Source organism: Odontesthes bonariensis, chromosome 3, assembly GCF_027942865.1.
Source record: "Odontesthes bonariensis isolate fOdoBon6 chromosome 3, fOdoBon6.hap1, whole genome shotgun sequence".
NCBI classification, from domain to species: domain Eukaryota; kingdom Metazoa; phylum Chordata; class Actinopteri; order Atheriniformes; family Atherinopsidae; genus Odontesthes; species Odontesthes bonariensis.
The window spans coordinates 2,744,402-2,766,650 of record NC_134508.1 but is presented as its reverse complement, the minus strand read 5'-3'; the positions used below and the strand labels follow the sequence as shown (position 1 = coordinate 2,766,650).

The window sequence follows — 22,249 nt, the reverse complement described above, 5'->3', positions numbered from 1 at the left end:
ACTCTTCAATCATGTGGTACCACTGCCACAGGCAGGCGCTTATAACTATTTATAAATCTGGGACAGATATGAGACATACAGAACAGACATAAAGGCTTTGAATCTTAGCTCTGACCTTCACAACCAGCAGCTATTACAGTAAAAATACACAATAACTACAATTTTTTTTTTTTTTTAAGTATTTTTTTGGGGCTTTTTGTGCCTTTTAATGTTAGGACAGTTTGAGAGAGACAGGAAGCAGGGGGGAAAGACACTCAGCACAGGGCCGCTCGGTGCAGGAGTCGAACCGGGGCCAGCTGCAGCGAGGACTTTAGCCTCTGTACATGGGGCAGCTGCTTAACCAACTACGCCACCGACCACCTACAAACTAGAACATTTTTGAAGAAATTTTGATGGGTGTCAATCTACTACCCGCCCTATCAACAAACCCTTTACTTCAGTTAAAGCCGAGAGTTTCCTGTCACATAAAAACTTTGAATGAGGTCTCTGTGATGCTGTATGGCTGAGTTATGAGGCCTCCAAAATAGGGCAGTTTTTGGCTCGTGAAGTACTTTTCAATCGATTTTCCCATTGAATACAGAAGACAGGTCTGCTGAAGACAGTTATTTTATTTTTATCAAGATCCTGTTTAAAATACAGCTTTTATGGCATTTTCAAAATGCCCTCGTTAAGTGCTTTTTAATGCATTTTCCCATTGCATTGTGGGTATTTTCAAAATTCCCCTCATTATCAGTTTAAAGGAGAAAAACAGATCAGATTTATAACATCAAGCTGTTATAACAGGGCATCCATCTTGGCTCCGCCCTCATAAGCAGTCTTAGAACAGAGCAGGCTAACAAGGCGTTGCTACGGATACGGAACCAGCTGCGGCTCGTGTGAGTTCCAACTGACATTTGTACACAGACTATAAGCCCTTTTTCCATCAACGACATGATTCGCTTTAATTTGATGCGCATCAGAAGTTAGTGCGATACATGTGATGGAAAAACGGTTAAATCGCTAGAACGCCTGTTTTGTCGCATTAAATCAATTCGCTCGAAATAGGTGGTTCAGAGCTAAGTTGTATCGCTACAGAAGTGATGGAAAAGGTTAATGCGATTCAGACTAGCCACGCATGCGCAGATGGTATTGGTAAAGCGCGAGGATTCGAATGTTGTTGTTGAGCCGCTCAGCCGCCCCATTTCACCTATCCTGTCGGTATCAAAACAGCAGCAACAACTAGTAACAACAATGTCCGATAATAAAAGAAACAACTGGTCGAGAGCAGAGACTCTGCTTTTTTTAAACACAATTCGGGAGGTCCTGAAGCAGCATAATTAATTCTCGCCTCGCTCTCATCGATGAGAGCGAGGCGAGAATTAATTATGCTGCGGATCCTGCGGATGAAGGATCCTCCATCTTAAATTTCTGACGGCAATTATAAGCTGACATAGCAGCACTAGCAGCATGTTTAGTCCTATCCTACGGTCCATAACTCTAAATAAGTAACTAGCCTAATAAATAAAACGAAAGCCGGTGGTGAAAAGGTACGTAGCCTTGAAAGTTATAGCAACTGTTATAACAGGAGGCTGACAATAACAGCGCGAGCAATTAAATTCCCGCTACCGAGCATTCTAATTCGCTACAATTCGCCACTTTTGTAATGGAAAATCATCTGGTCGAGTCAGAATAATGCGCATCAGCACGTTCCGGTGATGTCATTTTATTTCGCTAGAATCGTCCTGTTTGATGGAAAACCAACCGAACGCGTCTTATATCGCAACAAAGTAATGCGATATAACTTTTAATTCGCTACAGAATCTGATGGAAAAGGGCTTATGAGTTTTTAACTTTGGAGTTTTTTTTTAACCGCACTGTCTCGAACAAACGGTCGCTGTTCGAAAAGTATAAGTCGTATCTGAATAATTCTTGAACCGTGAGTTTCACAAGGGACATCAGAAGCCAGCGATGTAATTTTTATTTGGCTACTATGTGTGGCTAATTTTTAAAAAATGGCATTTTTAAAATAAGTTTTCACATGAATTTTATGAGTTTAGCCGTTTATAATGGGCGGAATGCGAGCTGGAGGGTGGACTCTCTGTGCTCAGAGGCGATTTATGAGATATCTGTGAGGCAGAGCTCAATGAGTGTGACTTTGGGTGAAAGAGGACAAAAATACCTACGTTTTGAAGTAAAATTTGTCCAGATCGGGCAGATATTTTGGACATGAGAAGCATTTGTTCGAGGAATTTGTGCAGTATCAAATTTTGAGTGATATTTAAGTGGGAGAAGCACCTCGGCCGAGCTTTACTCTTCCTAAAATGGAAACTGCGGTTGTGTCAAAGCTGTATAATGTATCAACAAACCCTTTTGCTCAGTTAAAGCCGAGAGTTTCCTGTCACATATAAACTTTGAATGATGTCTGTGTGATGCTTTATGGCTGAGTTATGAGGCCTCCAAAATAGGGTAGTTTTTGAGCCAACTGCAAAAAATATCCCCTATTTTTTCATTTTCAATGCATTTTCCAATCCACAATTTTCCCGTTGTTTCCAATTTTGCCGGAATTCCTTTCGAGTAATGAGAGCCAAACGTCATTGCACACCGATCGAGGTCGCTCAAAAGATCAATACATCTAAAATGTTCCTGTTTGAAGATGAAAACACGGAGTTTCAAAGAGATCAATAAAGTCTCATGTGAACTGTGTTCTTCATCCTTAACACATCAGATCTGTTTAACCGTAACTGAGACCTTCAGAGGTAACATCTTAGCTTTATTTACAGTCACTGTCTGACTGTGACTAAAATCTGACACACAGTCATCAGAATAATTCACTTTATTCACAGACATGTACGCCTCCAGGACTCTGAGGCGTGCAGGGAAGATTGTGGCTGATCCCTCCCACCCCGGTCACAAACTCTTTGAGACACTTCCCTCTGGCAGGAGGCTGCGGTCCATCAGGACCAAAACCTCACGCCACAGAACAGTTTCTTCCCATCCGCTACTAGCCTTATCAAACTAGTTTCAGCCAAGAGTGGCCAATTCGCCTGTTAATCTGTGGGAGGGGTCTGCAAGACCCAAGTTCTTTTTAGTCAGCCCAGGTAGTGTGTTAGCTTAGTGTGTGTTTTAACGTTTGGAAGGATGGTCAACTCCTTGATTCATCCAGACTAAGTATGTAATCTTTTTTATGTATTTTTCATGTATTTTTTTATGTATTTTATTTTAGAATGACGAGAATAAGCCTGTCCACTTTAATTTTTACTGTCATGTGTTACTTGTTGGTAAATTTCTTGTCCTGTCATCACCGTGGGATATTTAGGAACGCAATTTTGATCTCTCTGTAAGTCTTGTATATATGAGGAATTTGACAATAAACCTGACTTTTACTTTGTAACATTTTTCTTGTGTACCAGGCTGCTTTTTGCTATACTTTGACTGCTAAGTAGGCTTGCTGCTGGTTTAGTTTCACTGTGCGATAACAGATTTAAACTAGTTTCAGCCAAGAGTGGCCAATTTGCCTGTGAATCTGTGGGAGGGGTCTGCATGACCCAAGTTCTTTTTAGTCAGCCCAGGTAGTTTGTTAGGTCAATGTATGATTAAACTTTTGGAGGGACTGTGAACTCCTTGATTTATCCAGAATAAGTAAGTAACATTTTTCTTGTGTACCAGGCTGCTTTTTGCTGTACTTTGACTGCTAAGTAGGCTTGCTGCTGGTTTAGTTTCACTAGCCACTTTCGGACTGTAGGAACCTTTGGCAGTTCTAATAACCCTTTAATCCGCGGGACCGTTTTCTCCCGCATTCGGACATACAGGAACTCGGGGCTATCTCCCTCAGCTCCTATAACCATTTCAGCTCCTTCTCTGGGGTTGGGTCTTTTCAGGGTTCTATATAACACATCTGACGTAGGTGTTTGGTAGTTGGTAGCTCCGCCCCTTGTCATGTTATCAGGCTGAAATGTTTACTCATACGACTCGGACACAACCGGCGGGTATTTGATAAGTTAAACTTACACGTTGTCTCCTTTGTCTGCGGCACTCTGCTCTCCTTCCTTCATGAAATGAAAAAGTATCGCCTGCGCTCCATCCTTCGTCTCCTGACTCTCTCTGTGAGCTCTTCCAGCCTCCATGTTAGACGCCCGATGTGATCGTCCATGATTAATATCACCATCATGCAGACCATGAACACGGTGGCCTCCTAGCTTTCCATATTAGCTTCTTTGTGGTGTTTTTTCTTCTCTCCTTACTTTTACCGGGTTTTGTTTTGTTTTGTTGTTGAATGTCGCGCTAAAGTAACACGTCACTGACAAAGACGGCTGCGCGCGGTGCATCAGTCCCGACTCATGTGCGAATGCATACTGAAACAGTTCTGCTGGGGAAGGATAGTTATCAGAACAAAATTTGAGTAGGACCGTTCTTAAAACTGCGTTCTTGGAACGGCTCTGTCCGAAAGCGGCTACTGTGTGAGAACAGCCCCCATTGAAGCTAGTTTAAGCCAATTTGCCTGTTAATCTGTGGGAGGGGTCTGCAAGACCCAGGTTCTTTTTAGTCAGCCCAGGTAGTTTGTTAGCTCAGTGTGTGTTTTAACTTTTGGAGGGACTGTGAACTCCTTGATTCATCCAGAATAAGTAAGTAACATTTTCCTTGTGTACCAGGCAGCTTTTTGCTGTACTTTGACTGCTAAGTAGGCTTGTTGCTGGTTTAGTTTCACTATGTTATAACAGCCCCCATTGAAAGTAGTTTCAGCAAAGACTGACCAGTTTGCCTGTTAATCTGTGGGAGGAGTCTGAATGACCCAAGTTCTTTTTAGTCAGCCCAGTTATAGGATTAGCTCAGTGTGTGTTTTAACTTTTGGAGGGACTGTGCTTTCACAGGCTGCTCACACTCTTCCTCATTTTTATGGACCACTGTTAGTACGACTAGATGATAAAAAATAATTGGTAAATAATTGCTGGAAATTCAGGTTTCGGGGATCTAAAGTCTCAAATGACCTGAATTGGACCCTCGACACTGACATAAAAAGCATTGAGGCAGTGAGGCAAATCAGAGAGGCTCTCCTGGAGGTGAGGGAGTCAACTGTAGACCCTTTGGTGAGAGTTGCAGCTCAGTCTTTGGCTGAGGAGATTGGATCCATTCGCATTTGTACAGCCATGTATGACATTCTGAGCAAGATCCAGCGTGTGAGTAAACTGATGCAATCACCCTCCGTGCAGCTAGAGGTCGCTGCCAACCTGCTAAAGAAAACCAGCCATTCCCTCACCTGCTGCAGAACCACTGGATTTTCTGATGCACAGACAACTGCAAAGGAGATGTGCAAAGAAATTAATGTGGAGGCTGAACTCAAAAGCGGTTGAGAATCTGTGGTGGAAATGTTAGTAAGGCTCAGAGTCGGTTATTTTCTGAGGAGATAAGAGGCTTTTAATAATATCTTGCAAGAGAGAACAACACAACACGAAGTACAGAGCTGCTCTGACCACCGAGACAAAAACAAGTCGGTTATAATGCACATTGCTGCGTCATCGCTCCTCGGGTGTAGTTGAGCGTTCTTATCTACCTTTCCTCCCCGGCTACAGTCGAGGTTACACAGACACAGCTGCAAGTCCCAGCTTCCCTTCTATCCTGCTTAAAGTGCAGCTTTATCATACAACCAGCACACCGTGTTCTCGGGAGGAAAGAGAAAAACGGGATGTGTTGGGATCTGGCAACAAGGTCATCTGCAGGTTATACACAGTAACACTCAATACAATGCATAGAAGAATTCATTTTCCATTACAAATCACAAAAAGGTTCTTTGGTTACGAGTTATCAATCAGAGTCCTCCAGGCCAAATGATTCCTGCTCATTAAATGCAGCGAACAGGAAAGTCTTCATGTTTGATTTAAAAGAAGAAGAGTTGAAAATGTCTAAAATGTTCCTGTTTGAAGATGAAAACACTGAGTTTCACACAGATCAATAAAGTCTCATGTGAACTGTGTTCTTCATCCTGAACACATCAGATCTGTTCCACCGTCACTGAGACCTTCAGAGGTAACATCTTCACTTTATTCACACCGAAGATATATGGAAACATCTTCTCAGTGAAAGTGTGTGTTATGGTGTGTATGTGTGTGTTTGTATCAAGATCAGAGAACGTCAGCTTTCCTTTGTTCCAGTCCAGATTCACTCTGATCCTCCGGAGCTTCTTTGGTACTGACAGAAGAGTGAGTCCAGCTGGTGGTGACCATGCTTTGTATTCACCTTTATAGAGCCCAATCATCCACAATCCAGTCGAAAATCTTCCCCTCCTCTGAGCAGACTCTGCTAACACACCAAGTGCCCAGGCTGTACTGTCTCCAACCTCGACATCCCAGCTGTGAGTCCCTGAGTTAAAGCCCTCAGAACTCAGAACATCCAATCTTCTGAACCTCTCTGGATTATCAGGAAGGTTCTGTTCCTCTCCTAAACTCACAGCGGTCAGATCCTCAGACAGGATGAGCTTTGGACCAGCAGTGTTTGGGTCCATAATGAGAGGAGTGTATTGGACCATGTCCTTCATCTTGTTCCAGATGTTGAAGGCCAGGTTGCCCAGGTGTTTGGCCTGGTCTATCAGAGCTCCTGCAGGCAGCTGTGGATCATCCAGCAGGGGGCAGCGCTGGACTCTTTCCACTGCAGCCTTGTAGTGGTTCAGGAATGAGACGCCTTCAGCTCTCAGCTCCTCCTCTGTGGCTCTGACTGTGTCTGAAAGAGCTGCCATCTCTCTGCTCAGAGCCTCCATCTTCTCCTTCATCATCCCACTCTTCTGCTGCTCTTCCTCCCTCAGTGCAGCCAGCCTGGCCTCCTCTTCCTCTGCTAAAAACTGCCGAAGCTTCTTAAACTGCTCCTTAATCTGCCTCTCTGTGTGTCGGGCCTGGACCTTAATGTGTTCTGCTGTTTGATCAAACTTCTCTGTAACTTTCTTCTGGAGCTCCAGTTTCTCCTTTAAGGGTTCCAGAGATTTCTGAAGTTCCTTCTTGTGTTGCTGTGCAGCTTCATCGATGGGTCTGAATCTGTGGTCGGAGTGTTTTTCTGAATCTCTGCAGATGATACAAACCGGCTGCTGATGGTCCAGACAGAAGAGTTTGAGTTTCTCAGAGTGCAGACTGCAGAGAGCCTCTGAAGCTCTGTGATCTCTGTCCTGTACGAAGGACTCACACAGATTCTTCAATACCAGGTTACAGAGTGGTTCTGTCACAGATATTTTCCTACAAACTGGACACTGTCGTGCTGGGTTCTCCTTCCACCAGCTCCTCAGACAGTCTCTACAGAAGCTGTGGCTACATGACAGAATAACAGGATATCGGTAGATGTCATGACAGACCGAACAGCAGAAATCTTTCTCTGATCTGGAAGCCATTTAGTCTGTGAGTGAAGCTGAAAACAGCAGACAGAATACAGTCAGCCATGGCTCCCCTCCCAGCTCTACTGACTTCATCAAACTGACTGTTTGTGGTGTTTTTGGTCAAACTCACCTTCAGTGTGTGGAGTGTGAGCAGCTTGAAGTTTCCACTTCTCTCTCCTGCAGCTGGACTCGCTCAGAGGAAGCTGTGAGTTTGGTCTGAAGGTGAATCTGATCGTCTGTGTGTCTCTCTGTAGTGAAGAAGAATCTCTGACTGTTTCCTGCTCCGTCTCAGGTCAGTCGGGTGGAGCTTAAACCTGTTAGACCTGCTGCCTCACCTGTAACTAAGGTGTGTTTTGTTCCATGCCTGCAAGCGGGATCACATTCCTGACTTTATCTGCACAGTTCAGAACAACAAACACTATGATGAATGTAAAACATTTTGTTGTGATGCAGCTCTGTTAAAAACAAGAATAAGCAGCTGAGCTCAGCAAGTTTCCCATCTTCATTACATTACATTATGGTCAATTTTGCAGACGCTTTTATCCAAAGCGATTTACGATAAGTGTGTTCAACATCGGTAGGCAAAAGAAATCTTCACAAGAAATCTTAAGTGCATTTCCTTCCAAAACAGAAAAGCTAAGAGCATAACTTGTGCTAGAGTAAGTGCAACTAGAAAATTTCTGGAGAAATTTTGATGGGTGCCAATCTACTGCCCGCCCCATCAACAAGCCCTTTACTTCAGTTAAAGTTGAGAGTTTCCTGTCACATATAAACTTTGAATGAGGTCTCTGTGTGGCTGACTTATGAGGCCTCCAAAATAGGGAAGCTTTTGGCATTTTCCCATTGACATAAGAGATGTCTGCTGAAGACAGTTATGTTATTTTTATCAAGGTCCTGTTTAAAATACAACATTTATGGCATTTTCAAAATGGCCTCGTTAAGTGCTTTTTAATGCATTTTCCCATTGCATTGTGGGTATTTTCAAAATTCCCCTCACAATCAGTTTAAAGGAGAAAAACAGATCAGATTTATAACATCAAGCTGTTATAACAGGGCAGCCATCTTGGCTCCTCCCTCATAAGCAGTCTTAGAACAGAGCAGGCTCACAAGGCGTTGCTACGGATACGGAACCAGCTGCGGCTCGTTTGAGTTCCAACTGACATTTGTACTATGGCCCTTTTTCCATCAACGACATGATTCGCTTTAATTTGATGCGCATCAAGAAGTTAGTGCGATACATGTGATGGAAAAACGGTTAAATCGCTAGAACGCCTGTTTTGTCGCATTAAATCAATTCGCTCGAAATAGGTGGTTCAGGGCTAAGTTGTATCGCTACAGAAGTGATGGAAAAGGTTAATGCGATTCAGACTAGCCACGCATGCGCAGATGGTATTGGTAAAGCGCGAGGATTCGAATGTTGTTGTTGAGCCGCTCAGCCGCCCCATTTCACCTATCCTGTCGGTATCAAAACAGCAGCAACAACTAGAAACAACCATATCCGATGATAAAAGAAACAAATGGTCGAGAGCAGAGACTCTGCTTTTTTTAAACACAATTCGGGAGGTCCTGAAGCAGCATAATTAATTCTCGCCTCGCTCTCATCGATGAGAGCGAGGCGAGAATTAATTATGCTGCGGATCCTGCGGATGAAGGATCCTCCATCTTAAATTTCTGATGGCTATTATAAGCTGACATAGCAGCACTAGCAGCATGTTTAGTCCTATCCTACGGTCCATAACTCTAAATAAGTAACTAGCCTAATAAATAAAACGAAAGCCGGTGGTGAAAAGGTACGTAGCCTTGAAAGTTATAGCAACTGTTACTATTCCGGGAGGCTGACAATAACAGCGCGAGCAATTAAATTCCTGCTACCGAGCATTCTAATTCGCTACAATTCGCCACTTTTGTAATGGAAAATCATCTGGTCGAGTCAGAATAATACGCATCAGCACGTTCCGGTGATGTCATTTTATTTCGCTAGAATCGTCCTGTTTGATGGAAAACCAACCGAACGCATCTTATATCGCAACAAAGTAATGCGATATAACTTTTAATTCGCTACAGAATCTGATGGAAAAGGGCTTATGAGTTTTTAACTTTCGAGTTTTTTTTTTAACCGCACTGTCTCGAACAAACGGTCGCTGTTCGAAAAGTAAAAGTCGTATCCGAATAATTCTTGAACCGTGAGTTTCACAAGAGATAGCAGAAGCCAGCAATGTAATTTTTATTTGGCTACTATGTGTGGCTAATTTTTAAAAAATGGCATTTTTAAAATAAGTTTTCACATGAATTTTATGAGTTTAGCCGTTTATAATGGGCGGAATGCGAGCTGGAGGGTGGACTCTCTGTGCTCAGAGGCGATTTATGAGATATCTGTGAGGCAGAGCTCAATGAGTGTGACTTTGGGTGAAAGAGGACAAAAATACCTACGTTTTGAAGTCAAATTTGTCCAGATCGGGCAGATATTTTGGACATGAGAGGCATTTGTTCGAGGAATTTGTGCAGTATCAAATTTTGAGTGATATTTAAGTGGGAGAAGCACCTCGGCCGAGCTTTACTCTTCCTAAAACGTAAACTGCGGTTGTGTCAAAGCTGTATAATGTATCAACAAAGCCTTTTGCTCAGTTAAAGCCGAGAGTTTCCTGTCACATATAAACTTTGAATGATGTCTGTGTGATGCTTTATGGCTGAGTTATGAGGCCTCCAAAATAGGGTAGTTTTTGCGCCAACTGCAAAAAACTGCCCTACTTTTTTCATTTTCAATGCATTTTCCCATCCACCATTTTCCCGTTGTTTCCAATTTTGCCGGAATTCCTTTCGACTAATGAGAGCCAAACATTATTGCACACCAATCGAGGTCGCTCAAAAGATCAATACATCTAAAATGTTCCTTTTTGAAGATGAAAACACGGAGTTTCAAAGAGATCAATAAAGTCTCATGTGAACTGTGTTCTTCATCCTGAACACATCAGATCTGTTTAACCGTAACTGAGACCTTCAGAGGTAACACCTTCTCTTTATTCACAGTCACTGTCTGACTGTGACTAAAATCTGACATACAGTCATCAGAATAATTCACTTTATTCACAGACATACGCCTCCAGGACTCTGAGGCGTGCAGGGAAGATTGTGGCTGATCCCTCCCACCCCGGTCACAAACTCTTTGAGACACTTCCCTCTGGTAGGAGGCTGCGGTCCATCAGGACCAAATCCTCACACCACAGAACAGTTTCTTCCCATCCGCTACTAGCCTTATCAAACTAGTTTCAGCCAAGAGTGGCCAATTTCCCGGTTAATCTGTGGGAGGGGTCTGCAAGACCCAAGTTCTTTTTAGTCAGCCCAGGTAGTGTGTTAGCTCAGTGTGTGTTTTAACGTTTGGAAGGATGGTCAACTCCTTGATTCATCCAGACTAAGTATGTAATCTTTTTTATGTATTTTTCATGTATTTTTTTATGTATTTTATTTTAGTATGACGAGAATAAGCCTGTCCACTTTAATTTTTACTGTCATGTGTTACTTGTTGGTAAATTTCTTGTCCTGTCATCACCGTGGGATATTTAGGAACGCAATTTTGATCTCTCTGTAAGTCTTGTATATATGAGGAATTTGACAATAAACCTGACTTTTACTTTGTAACATTTTTCTTGTGTACCAGGCTGCTTTTTGCTATACTTTGACTGCTAAGTAGGCTTGCTGCTGGTTTAGTTTCACTGTGCGATAACAGATTTAAACTAGTTTCAGCCAAGAGTGGCCAATTTGCCTGTTAATCTGTGGGAGGGGTCTGCATGACCCAAGTTCTTTTTAGTCAGCCCAGGTAGTTTGTTAGGTCAATGTATGATTAAACTTTTGGAGGGACTGTGAACTCCTTGATTTATCCAGAATAAGTAAGTAACATTTTTCTTGTGTACCAGGCTGCTTTTTGCTGTACTTTGACTGCTAAGTAGGCTTGCTGCTGGTTTATTTTCACTAGCCACTTTCGGACTGTAGGAACCTTTGGCAGTTCTAATAACCCTTTAATCCGCGGGACCGTTTTCTCCCGCATTCGGACATACAGGAACTCGGGACTATCTCCCTCAGCTCCTATAACCATTTCAGCTCCTTCTCTGGGGTTGGGTCTTTTCAGGGTTCTATATAACACATCTGACGTAGGTGTTTGGTAGTTGGTAGCTCCGCCCCTTGTCATGTTATCAGGCTGAAATGTTTACTCATACGACTCGGACACAACCGGCGGGTATTTGATAAGTTAAACTTACACGTTGTCTCCTTTGTCTGCGGCACTCTGCTCTCCTTCCTTCATGAAATGAAAAAGTATCGCCTGCGCTCCATCCTTCGTCTCCTGACTCTCTCTGTGAGCTCTTCCAGCCTCCATGTTAGACGCCCCATGTGATCGTCCATGATTAATATCACCATCATGCAGACCATGAACACGGTGGCCTCCTAGCTTTCCATATTAGCTTCTTTGTGGTGTTTTTTCTTCTCTCCTTACTTTTACCGGGTTTTGTTTTGTTTTGTTGTTGAATGTCGCGCTAAAGTAACACGTCACTGACAAAGACGGCTGCGCGCGGTGCATCAGTCCCGACTCATGTGCGAATGCATACTGAAACAGTTCCGCTGGGGAAGGATAGTTATCAGAACAAAATTCGAGTAGGACCGTTCTTAAAACTGCGTTCTTGGAACGGCTCTGTCCGAAAGCGGCTACTGTGTGATAACAGCCCCCATTGAAGCTAGTTTAAGCCAATTTGCCTGTTAATCTGTGGGAGGGGTCTGCAAGACCCAGGTTCTTTTTAGTCAGCCCAGGTAGTGTGTTAGCTCAGTGTGTGTTTTAACTTTTGGAGGGACTGTGAACTCCTTGATTCATCCAGAATAAGTAAGTAACATTTTCCTTGTGTGCCAGACTGATTTTTGCTCTACTTTGACTGCTAAGTAGGCTTGTTGCTGGTTTAGTTTCACTATGTTATAACAGCCCCCATTGAAAGTAGTTTCAGCCAAGACTGACCAGTTTGCCTGTTAATCTGTGGGAGGAGTCTGAATGACCCAAGTTCTTTTTAGTCAGCCCAGTTATAGGATTAGCTCAGTGTGTGTTTTAACTTTTGGAGGGACTGTGCTGTCACAGGCTGCTCACACTCTTCCTCATTTTTATGGACCACTGTTAGTACGACTAGATGACAAAAAATAATTGGTAAATAATTGCTGGAAATTCAGGTTTCGGGGATCTAAAGTCTCAAATGACCTGAATTGGACCCTCGACACTGACATAAAAAGCATTGAGGCAGTGAGGCAAATCAGAGAGGCTCTCCTGGAGGTGAGGGAGTCAACTGTAGACCCTTTGGTGAGAGTTGCAGCTCAGTCTTTGGCTGAGGAGATTGGATCCATTCGCATTTGTACAGCCATGTATGACATTCTGAGCAAAATCCAGCGTGTGAGTAAACTGATGCAATCACCCTCCGTGCAGCTAGAGGTCGCTGCCAACCTGCTAAAGAAAACCAGCCATTCCCTCACCTGCTGCAGAACCACTGGATTTTCTGATGCACAGACAACTGCAAAGGAGATGTGCAATGAAATGAATGTGGAGGCTGAACTCAAAAGCGGTTGAGAATCTGTGGTGGAAATGTTAGTAAGGCTCAGAGTCGGTTATTTTCTGAGGAGATAAAAGGCTTTTAATGATATCTTGCAAGAGAGAACAACACAGCACGAAGTACAGAGCTGCTCTGACCACCGAGACAGAAACAAGTCGGTTATAATGCACATTGCTGCGTCATCGCTCCTCGGGTGTAGTTGAGCGTTCTTATCTACCTTTCCTCCCCAGCTACAGTCGAGGTTACACAGACACAGCTGCAAGTCCCAGCTTCCCTTCTATCCTGCTTAAAGTGCAGCTTTATCATACAACCAGCACACCGTGTTCTCGGGAGGAAAGAGAAAAACGGGATGTGTTGGGATCTGGCAACAAGGTCATCTGCAGGTTATACACAGTAACACTCAATACAATGCATAGAAGAATTCATTTTCCATTACAAATCACAAAAAGGTTCTTTGGTTACGAGTTATCAATCAGAGTCCTCCAGGCCAAATGATTCCTGCTCATTAAATGCAGCGAACAGGAAAGTCTTCATGTTTGATTTAAAAGAAGAAGAGTTGATGCAGAGCTGCAGTTATCTGGGAGTTTGTTCCACATATATGATCCATATTATATCTATAGATACATTTTATATTCAGATGTCTGTGATCAGAGTTTAACTGATTTAAAATGATCATATTTCTCTGATCAGTCTGATCTGATGATGAGCAGCTGAGCGATCAGAGCATCCCTCATTATAAAGGCAGAAAAACATGTAAATGTACCTGGAACACAGTGAAAATACAGATTATTGATCGCTGCTGAGAACATGGATATTAAACATATTAACGAACACGTTTGAAAATGTCAGCAACTGAAATTAAAGGTGAAGCCGCTGCCACAGCAAAACTAAACTTCAGGTCATCGACTTCATGTGACGTTTCATCAGTACAGATTATTAAGCAGATATGAAGCTGATCAAACTGAACTGATCAGAGTTTAAAGCCAAACAGCAGCTCTGCTGACAGATCAGATCAATACATCTAAAATGTTCCTGTTTGAAGATGAAAACACTGAGTTTCACACAGATCAATAAAGTCTCATGTGAACTGTGTTCTTCATCCTGAACACATCAGATCTGTTCCACCGTCACTGAGACCTTCAGAGGTAACATCTTAGCTTTATTCACAGTTAAAATATGTGGAAACATCTTCTCAGTGAAAGTGTGTGTGATGGTGTGTATGTGTGTGTTTGTATCAAGATCAGAGAACGTCAGCTTTCCTTTGTTCCAGTCCAGATTCACTCTGATCCTCCGGAGCTTCTTTGGTACTGACAGAAGAGTGAGTTCAGCTGGTGGTGACCATGCTGAGTATTCACCTTTGAAGAACTCAATCACCCACAATCCAGAGTTTATGTCTTCCTTCCTCTCAGCAGACTCTGCTAACACACCAAGTTCCCAGAATGTACTGTCTCCAACCTCGACATCCCAGCTGTGAGTCCCTGAGTTAAAGCCCTCAGAACTCAGAACACCGCAGGGATAATCAAGCCTCTCTGGATTATCAGGAAGGTTCTGTTCCTCTCCTTCACTCACAGCGGTCAGATCCTCAGACAGGATGAGCTTTGAACCAGCAGTGTTTGGGTCCATAATGAGAGGAGTGTATTGGACCATGTCCTTCATCTTGTTCCAGATGCTGAAGGCCAGGTTGCCCAGGTGTTTGGCCTGGTCTATCAGAGCTCCTGCAGGCAGCTGTGGATCATCCAGCAGGGGGCAGCGCTGGACTCTTTCCACTGCAGCCTTGTAGTGGTTCAGGAATGAGACGCCTTCAGCTCTCAGCTCCTCCTCTGTGGCTCTGACTGTGTCTGAAAGAGCTGCCATCTCTCTGCTCAGAGCCTCCATCTTCTCCTTCATCATCCCACTCTTCTGCTGCTCTTCCTCCCTCAGTGCAGCCAGCCTGGCCTCCTCTTCCTCTGCTAAAAACTGCCGAAGCTTCTTAAACTGCTCCTTAATCTGCCTCTCTGTGTGTCGGGCCTGGACCTTAATGTGTTCTGCTGTTTGATCAAACTTCTCTGTAACTTCCTTCTGGAGCTCCAGTTTCTCCTTTAAGGGTTCCAGAGATTTCTGAAGTTCCTTCTTGTGTTGCTGTGCAGCTTCATGGATGGGTCTGAATCTGTGGTCGGAGTGTTTTTCTGAATCTCTGCAGATGAGACAAACCGGCTGCTGATGGTCCAGACAGAAGAGTTTGAGTTTCTCAGAGTGCAGACTGCAGAGAGCCTCTGAAGCTCTGTGATCTCTGTCCTGTACGAAGGACTCACACAGATTCTTCAATACCAGGTTACAGAGTGGTTCTGTCACAGATATTTCCCTACAAACTGGACACTCTTGTGCTGGTTTGTCCTTCCACCAGCTCCTCAGACAGTCTCTACAGAAGCTGTGGCTACACGACAGAACAACTGGATCTCTGTAGATGTCATGACAGACCGAACAGCAGAAATCTTCCTCTGATCTGGAAGCCATTTAGTCTGTGAGTGAAGCTGAAAACAGCAGACAGAATACAGTCAGCCATGGCTCCCCTCCCAGCTCTACTGACTTCATCAAACTGACTGTTTGTGGTGTTTTTGGTCAAACTCACCTTCAGTGTGTGGAGTGTGAGCAGCTTGAAGTTTCCACTTCTCTCTCCTGCAGCTGGACTCGCTCAGAGGAAGCTGTGAGTTTGGTCTGAAGGTGAATCTGATCGTCTGTGTGTCTCTCTGTAGTGAAGAAGAATCTCTGACTGTTTCCTGCTCCGTCTCAGCTCAGTCGGGTGGAGCTTAAACCTTCCCCGAACTAAGGTGTGGTTCGTTCCAGAGTTCAGAGATAAACCTGCCAGCAGCTTTGGAAGTTAATGATCAGTAGGTTTTATATTTTTATCTGCATTTTTATATTTTGTGATGCAGCTCACATTCAAACTCTGTTGAAAACAACAATAAGCAGCTGAACTCAACAACAGCCGACATGGAGGTTATGACTTTTGTGACCAGCTGTTTTTATTTACAGTAAACATACCCAATAACCACAAATAACTTCTCCCTTAATAACAGAATAGCTGATTAAACTTGAACACTATTGTCTGATAAGTAACTGCATGCCTTAAAGCCGGGTGACTGACTGGGTGTCCGTCTGAAGCCCAGAAAAGCTCACCGGTTGGGAGCAAGTGATCGATCCTTATCCTAAAGGGCAGAATGAGGCCCCGACTCTACTCCATCCCAACTGAGTGAAAGGCAGTTCTGAAGAATTGTTCTCACACATGCGCAGCCCAAACCAGCAGTTTTCAATGTCCCAATCTAACATTTTGAATACATTAAATTCAGTTCAGTTTTATCTGTAAAGCGCCAAATCGCTACAAATATCTCAGAGCACTTCATAGGTACAGTCCAATTCAAGGCTATTAAAATCCAATTCATTGGAAACTAATCAGAATCCATTCATCCATTTTCTATACCCGCTTACTAAATCTCCGGGTCGCAAGGAGGCTGGAGCTATAGGTTAGAGTAAGGGCGTAATCCAAACTGGTCAGCAAATCAGAGGCTACCAGGTTAAACCGAGGCTCTACATTTGACCTTCTGACAGGGTTTATTTCAGGTTCTCCGACAACAGACTGACTTTGTCCAGATTTAAAACCAACTGGGTTTCACCGGAAGACTCAAATAAGGTGGAAACTTTTCAAAGAGATAAAAAGAATCCATTTCAAGATTTGTACACCACTTATTAACTCATCAACTCCTCCCCCATGAGCTGTCACCTTATCGTGGTGGGGGGGTTTGCGTGCCCCAATGAGTCTGGGAGTTATGTTTCCCGGGACCTTAAGCCCCTGTTTGGGTCACCCAAGGTAAACACATTGGGGACCAGACAAAGAACAGCTCACAAGACCCTTTATGGAGCAAAACAAAATTGGACGACGTCTTCCTTTGCCTGGTTGCGGGTCTCTGGGGCCTCCTCATGGAGCCAGGCCCGGGGGCGGGGCCCGGCAGCAAGTGTCTGGTGGCCGGACTTGTGGCCATGGGGCTCGGTCGGGCACAGCCCGAAAATTCGACGTGGGTCCCCCGACGTGGAGACCTTGGCGGTCTGATCCTCGGCTACTGAAGCTGGCTCTTGGGACGTGGAACGTCGCCTCTCTGTTGGGGAAGGAGTCTGAGCCGGAGCGTGAGGCTGAGCGGTTCCGGCTAGATATAGTCGGACTCACCTTGACTCATGGCTTGGGCTCCGGAACCAGCCTCCTTGAGAGGGGTCGGACTCTCTTCCACTCTGGAGTTGCCCATGGTGAGAGGCGCAGAGCAGGTGTGGGCATACTTATTGCCCCCCGGCTGTGCGCCTGTACATTGGGATTTACCCCGGTCGACGAGAGGGTAGCCTCCCTCCGCCTTAGGGTGGGGTGACGGGTCCTGACTGTGCAATTGCACTGAGCAGCAGTTCAGAGTCCCAACACTTTTTGGAGTTCCTGGAGGATGAACTGGAGAGTGCTCCTCCAGGAGACTCCCTCGTCCTGCTGGGGGACTTCAATGTTCACGTGGGCAATGACAGTGAGACCTGGAGGGGCGTGATTGGGAGGAACGGCCCCCTCGATCTGAATCAGAGGGGTGTTCTGTTGTTGGACTTCTGTGCTCGTCATGGACTGTCCATAACGAACACCATGTTCAGGCAGAAGGGTGTCCATATGTGGCACCAGGACACCCTAGGCCGCAGCTCGATGATCGACTTTGTGGTCGTATCGTCGGACTTGCGGCCGTATGTCCTGGACACTCGGGTGAAGACAATCGGGCGGAGCTATCAACTGATCACCACCTGGTGGTGAGTTGGCTCCGCTGGTGGGGGAGGAAGCCGGTCAGACCTGGCAGGCCCAAACGTATTGTGAGGGTCTGTTGGGAACGGCTGGCGGAATCCCCTGTAAGGAAGTGGGGGACATTGAGCCCGAAAATCTTCACTTCATCATCATTCTCAATATATGGAAACATCTTCTCGGTGAAAGTGTGTGTGATGGTGTGTATGTGTGTGTTTGTATCAAGATCAGAGAATGTCAGCTTTCCTTTGTTCCTGTCCAGATTCACTCCTCCAGATGATCCTCCGGAGCTTCTTTGGTACTGACAGAAGAGTAGGTTCAGCGGGTGTTGGCCATGCTGAGTATTCACCTTCATAGAGCCAAATCACACACAATCCAGTTTATTATCTTCCCTTCCTCTCAGCAGAATCCGCTAACACACCAAGTGCCCAGAAAGTACTGTCTCCAACCTCGATATCCCAGCTGTGAGTCCCTGAGGTTGAGCCCTCAGAACTCAGAACAGCGAATCCTCTGAACCTCTCTGGAGTTTCAGCCAAGACTGAACAATTTGCATGTTAATCTGTGGGAGGGGTCTGCATGACCCAAGTTCTTTTTAGTCAGCCCAGGGAGTGTGTTTGTGTCAGCCTGCTGGAGGTGGGGTATTTTGGTTATTTTGTTTGCTGTGTTTATTCATTATTTGCTGTGTCTTTATATATATATACTGGTTGCTGTGTTACCGTTCGCTGTGCTGCGAATACAATGATAGAGTTGCTGTGAGTGCATCGTGTGTTCCCAATTGACTGCCCCCTACATACCGTCTCCTCATTGGCGGCTCACTAATGACTCAATTGCCAACACCTTTTCTGCCACACGGACAATTAGGACTCTACCTATCCGGTTGTTTGGACATTGAAAGGGTTGGGTATAAAAAGGGATGTTTGCAGACTTACGGGAAGTCAGCGGGGGATTCCGCGGGGATCGGAAGCGGCGGCGGGCGGGCCGGCACTGGTGGGCCCTGGAGAGCAGGACGAGACCGGACGAGACGAACGAAACGAACGAACCCGAGGAACCGTGGCCTGGACCAGAGTTTTATACAACGCCTGCTCTACTCTCCCAAAGGAACGTGAGAAAGTCCTGAGTGTGTGCGCGCCCTACTTTCCTCTGCTTGCATTTGTGTTTCCTGATCCCTGCTCTTTGTCCGAGGTTGGGCCGCTTCCTGGACGAGCCACTGACGTTATCAAGGCAAGGCAAGGCAAGGCAATTTTATTTATAGAGCACAATTCATACACAATGCAATTCAAAGTGCTTCCCAGCTATATAAAATCACAATAAGGCATTTAAAAGAAATAATAAAAATAAAAATAAAAAATAGATAAAATCAGAGAAATAAAAAGCATGATTTAAATTGGAAACAAAAATAAAGAAATAAGAACAATATAAAATCAGTAGTTAAAATGTGATTAAGTTTTGAGCTTTATTCAAACGTAGCTGAAAATAGGTGTGTCTTCAACCTGGACTTAAACACACTGAGTGTTTCAGCTGATCTGAGGTTTTCTGGGAGTTTGTTCCAGACATGTGGAGCATAGAAGCTGAATGCAGCTTCTCCATGTCAGGTCTGGGCGTCCGCCAGACCTCCACCTGCTCCTGCCACGCCGTCTGCGGTCTGGGCGTCTGCCAGACCACTGCCTCCTGCTGCCCGAAGCCGGTACTACATGCCCGTTTCTAGTCCCCCGCCTGACCGGCTTCGAGCCCCTCCCTCCCAACCTCGAACTGTTAAGGGTTGTCTGGGATCCACCCCTTGAGGGGTTCCACATATATGATCCATATTATATCTATAGATACATTTTATATTCAGATGTCTGTGATCAGAGTTTAACTGATTTAAAATGATCATATTTCTCTGATCAGTCTGATCTGATGATGAGCAGCTGAGCGATCAGAGCATCCCTCATTATAAAGGCAGAAAAACATGTAAATTTACCTGGAACACAGTGAAAATACAGACTATTGATCGCTGCTGAGAACATGGATGTTAAACATATTAACGAACACGTTTGAAAATGTCAGCAACTGAAATTAAAGGTGAAGCCGCTGCCACAGCAAAACTAAACTTCAGGTCATCGACTTCATGTGACGTTTCATCAGTACAGATTATTAAGCAGATATGAAGCTGATCAAACTGAACTGATCAGAGTTTAAAGCCAAACAGCAGCTCTGCTGACAGATCAGATCAATACATCTAAAATGTTCCTGTTTGAAGATGAAAACACTGAGTTTCACACAGATCAATAAAGTCTCATGTGAACTGTGTTCTTCATCCTGAACACATCAGATCTGTTCCACCGTCACTGAGACCTTCAGAGGTAACATCTTAGCTTTAGTATCAGTGTCAATATACGGAAACATCTTCTCAGTGAAAGTGTGTGTGATGGTGTGTATGTGTGTGTTTGTATCAAGATCAGAGAACGTCAGCTTTCCTTTGTTCCAGTCCAGATTCACTCTGATCCTCCGGAGCTTCTTTGGTACTGACAGAAGAGTGGGTTCAGCTGCTGTTGACCATGCTGAGTATTCACCTTCATAGAGCTCAATCATCCACAATCCAGACTCTATGTCTTACTTCCTCTCAGCAGACTCTGCTAACACACCAAGTCCCCAGACTGTACTGTCTCTAACCTCGACATCCCAGCTGTGAGTCCCTGAGTTAAAGCCCTCAGAACTCAGAACAGACCAGGGATAATCAAACCTCTCTGGATTATCAGGAAGGTTCTGTTCCTCTCCTACACTCACAGCGGTCAGATCCTCAGACAGGATGAGATCTGAACCAGCAGAGAAAAGGCTCCAGTAGGGATTCGGACCAGGAACCGTCTTGCTGTGAGGTGATGATGCTAACCACCCCACCTCTGTGCAGCCCAGAGCTAAAGTCCATAATCTGAAGATAGAATGTTTAAAAGATCCAAAACACTAATTCAGAGATTTGGCTGGAAAAAAGGTTCTCTGTGTTAGAGAGTTATTACTTAAAATGTGTTAAAGGACTGAAAATAAGTCCTGGGGGTTTGATTCTGCTACATCCTTCTTTTATGAGGAGTTGTTTTTTAATGATGGCTTGATCACTGCTTTTAGAGCCTTTGGACAAAAATCTGAAAGATAACATGTGTTAACAACATCAATGAGGTCTGAATTTAAGCAAAGCGGCAAGTCGCTGAAGTCATCCCAGTAGACTCGTGTGTAGAAAGCTCCCTTAAGCCCCCCGATAGCCCCGAATAACAATAACACGGCAGCTCTGAGCTAACAGTGCAATAATACGCGTTCATTCATTCATTCGGCTTAAAGTATTGGGGAAATAAAGACATATAAGGTCTTATTTAGAGGCTGTATTGTCTCTGCCCTGTCCTTTCCCGTTATATGGACATATGCAGATATCCAGTGATCTAAATATCTTCTGTAGGATGCCGACTTTCACCCAACTGTTATCGGTGAGTAGATGCCAGAAATAAGGTGCAGGTTTAAAAAAAAAAAAAAACTTTCACCTTTAAGGGTCTTAGCTTCTTTGTAATGTTTCAAAGTCAGTTTTTTCATTATTTTTTAAAACCTCGTCTTTATTTTCCTGTTGTACTTTTACAGTTGCATTTCCATTCGCTGCAATGGAGACATTGATTGTTTGTCTAATGTTCAAGTTTGTAGAGGCAACAACTGTTTGCTCTGCGGAGAAGAAGCAAAGACAACAATAAGTCTCCTAAGATTTATATAATTTATTATAGAATAATAAATCATATCAGAATGAACAACCAGCAATAGTCAGCAATAATCATCAAACAGATTCAGACACCAAGTCTCACTATTCGGCCCAATAGGGTGCAGCCTCTTTCAACCGCGGGGGTTCAGGAGTCTGGACAACCCACTGAAGCTAAGATCGGTCCTTTCATACAGTCTTCATCATGTACACATATTTGTCCAGACAGTTCAAATTCCATCTTTAGTACAGAGCACATTGGAAAATCAACCATATGACGTTAAACATTATTAGCTGAAGCAGTTTATGCAGTTCTGTTGTAAAACATTTCAGGGAAACCAAGAGAAACACAACACATGAACAAAGAACCCAAATTTCCCATTACGCAAGATTTTGGTGAAAATGTGGCAAAGTCATTGCTTTGGTTGTGTTTGGGATCAAGAAGCAGCTGGCTTGGTCATTAGCAAATATTAATTAATTTCCAATGATAGTTATTGATAAAAAACAAAATGATTAGTGAAACTCTTCAATCATGTGCCACCACTGCCACAGGCAGGGACTTATATCGGCGAGGGCCAATCTGAACCGTGCCATCAGAGACGCCAAGCGAGCCCACAGTCGGAAAATCCAAGGTCTCTTCCAAGACTCCAGCAACACAAAACAACTGTGGCAGGGCATCCAGACCGTCACGGATTATAAACCCACACCCCCATCCTGTCAGAACGATACCGGCTTCCTCAACGAGCTCAACAACTTCTTCGTAAGATTCGAAGAGCTGAACAACACCCCTGCGAGGAAAGCGACTCCACACCCCGACGAACAGGCACTCAGACTCGAAACCA

General features: G+C 44.3%; 2 protein-coding genes across 2 annotated transcripts; both read right to left on the bottom strand.

The window, feature by feature from the left end:
• Window positions 1-5,893: 5,893 nt before the first annotated feature.
• On the bottom strand, window positions 5,894-7,345 carry LOC142377649 (nuclear factor 7, brain-like). Its single transcript, XM_075461958.1, has one exon. The coding sequence runs from the start codon at window positions 7,343-7,345 to the stop codon at window positions 5,966-5,968; it is 1,380 nt and encodes a 459-aa protein (XP_075318073.1). The 3' UTR covers window positions 5,894-5,965.
• A 5,720-nt stretch (window positions 7,346-13,065) lies between these two features.
• On the bottom strand, window positions 13,066-15,399 carry LOC142377648 (nuclear factor 7, brain-like). The gene has a single exon (XM_075461957.1). The coding sequence runs from the start codon at window positions 15,397-15,399 to the stop codon at window positions 14,017-14,019; it is 1,383 nt and encodes a 460-aa protein (XP_075318072.1). The 3' UTR covers window positions 13,066-14,016.
• Window positions 15,400-22,249: the final 6,850 nt, after the last annotated feature.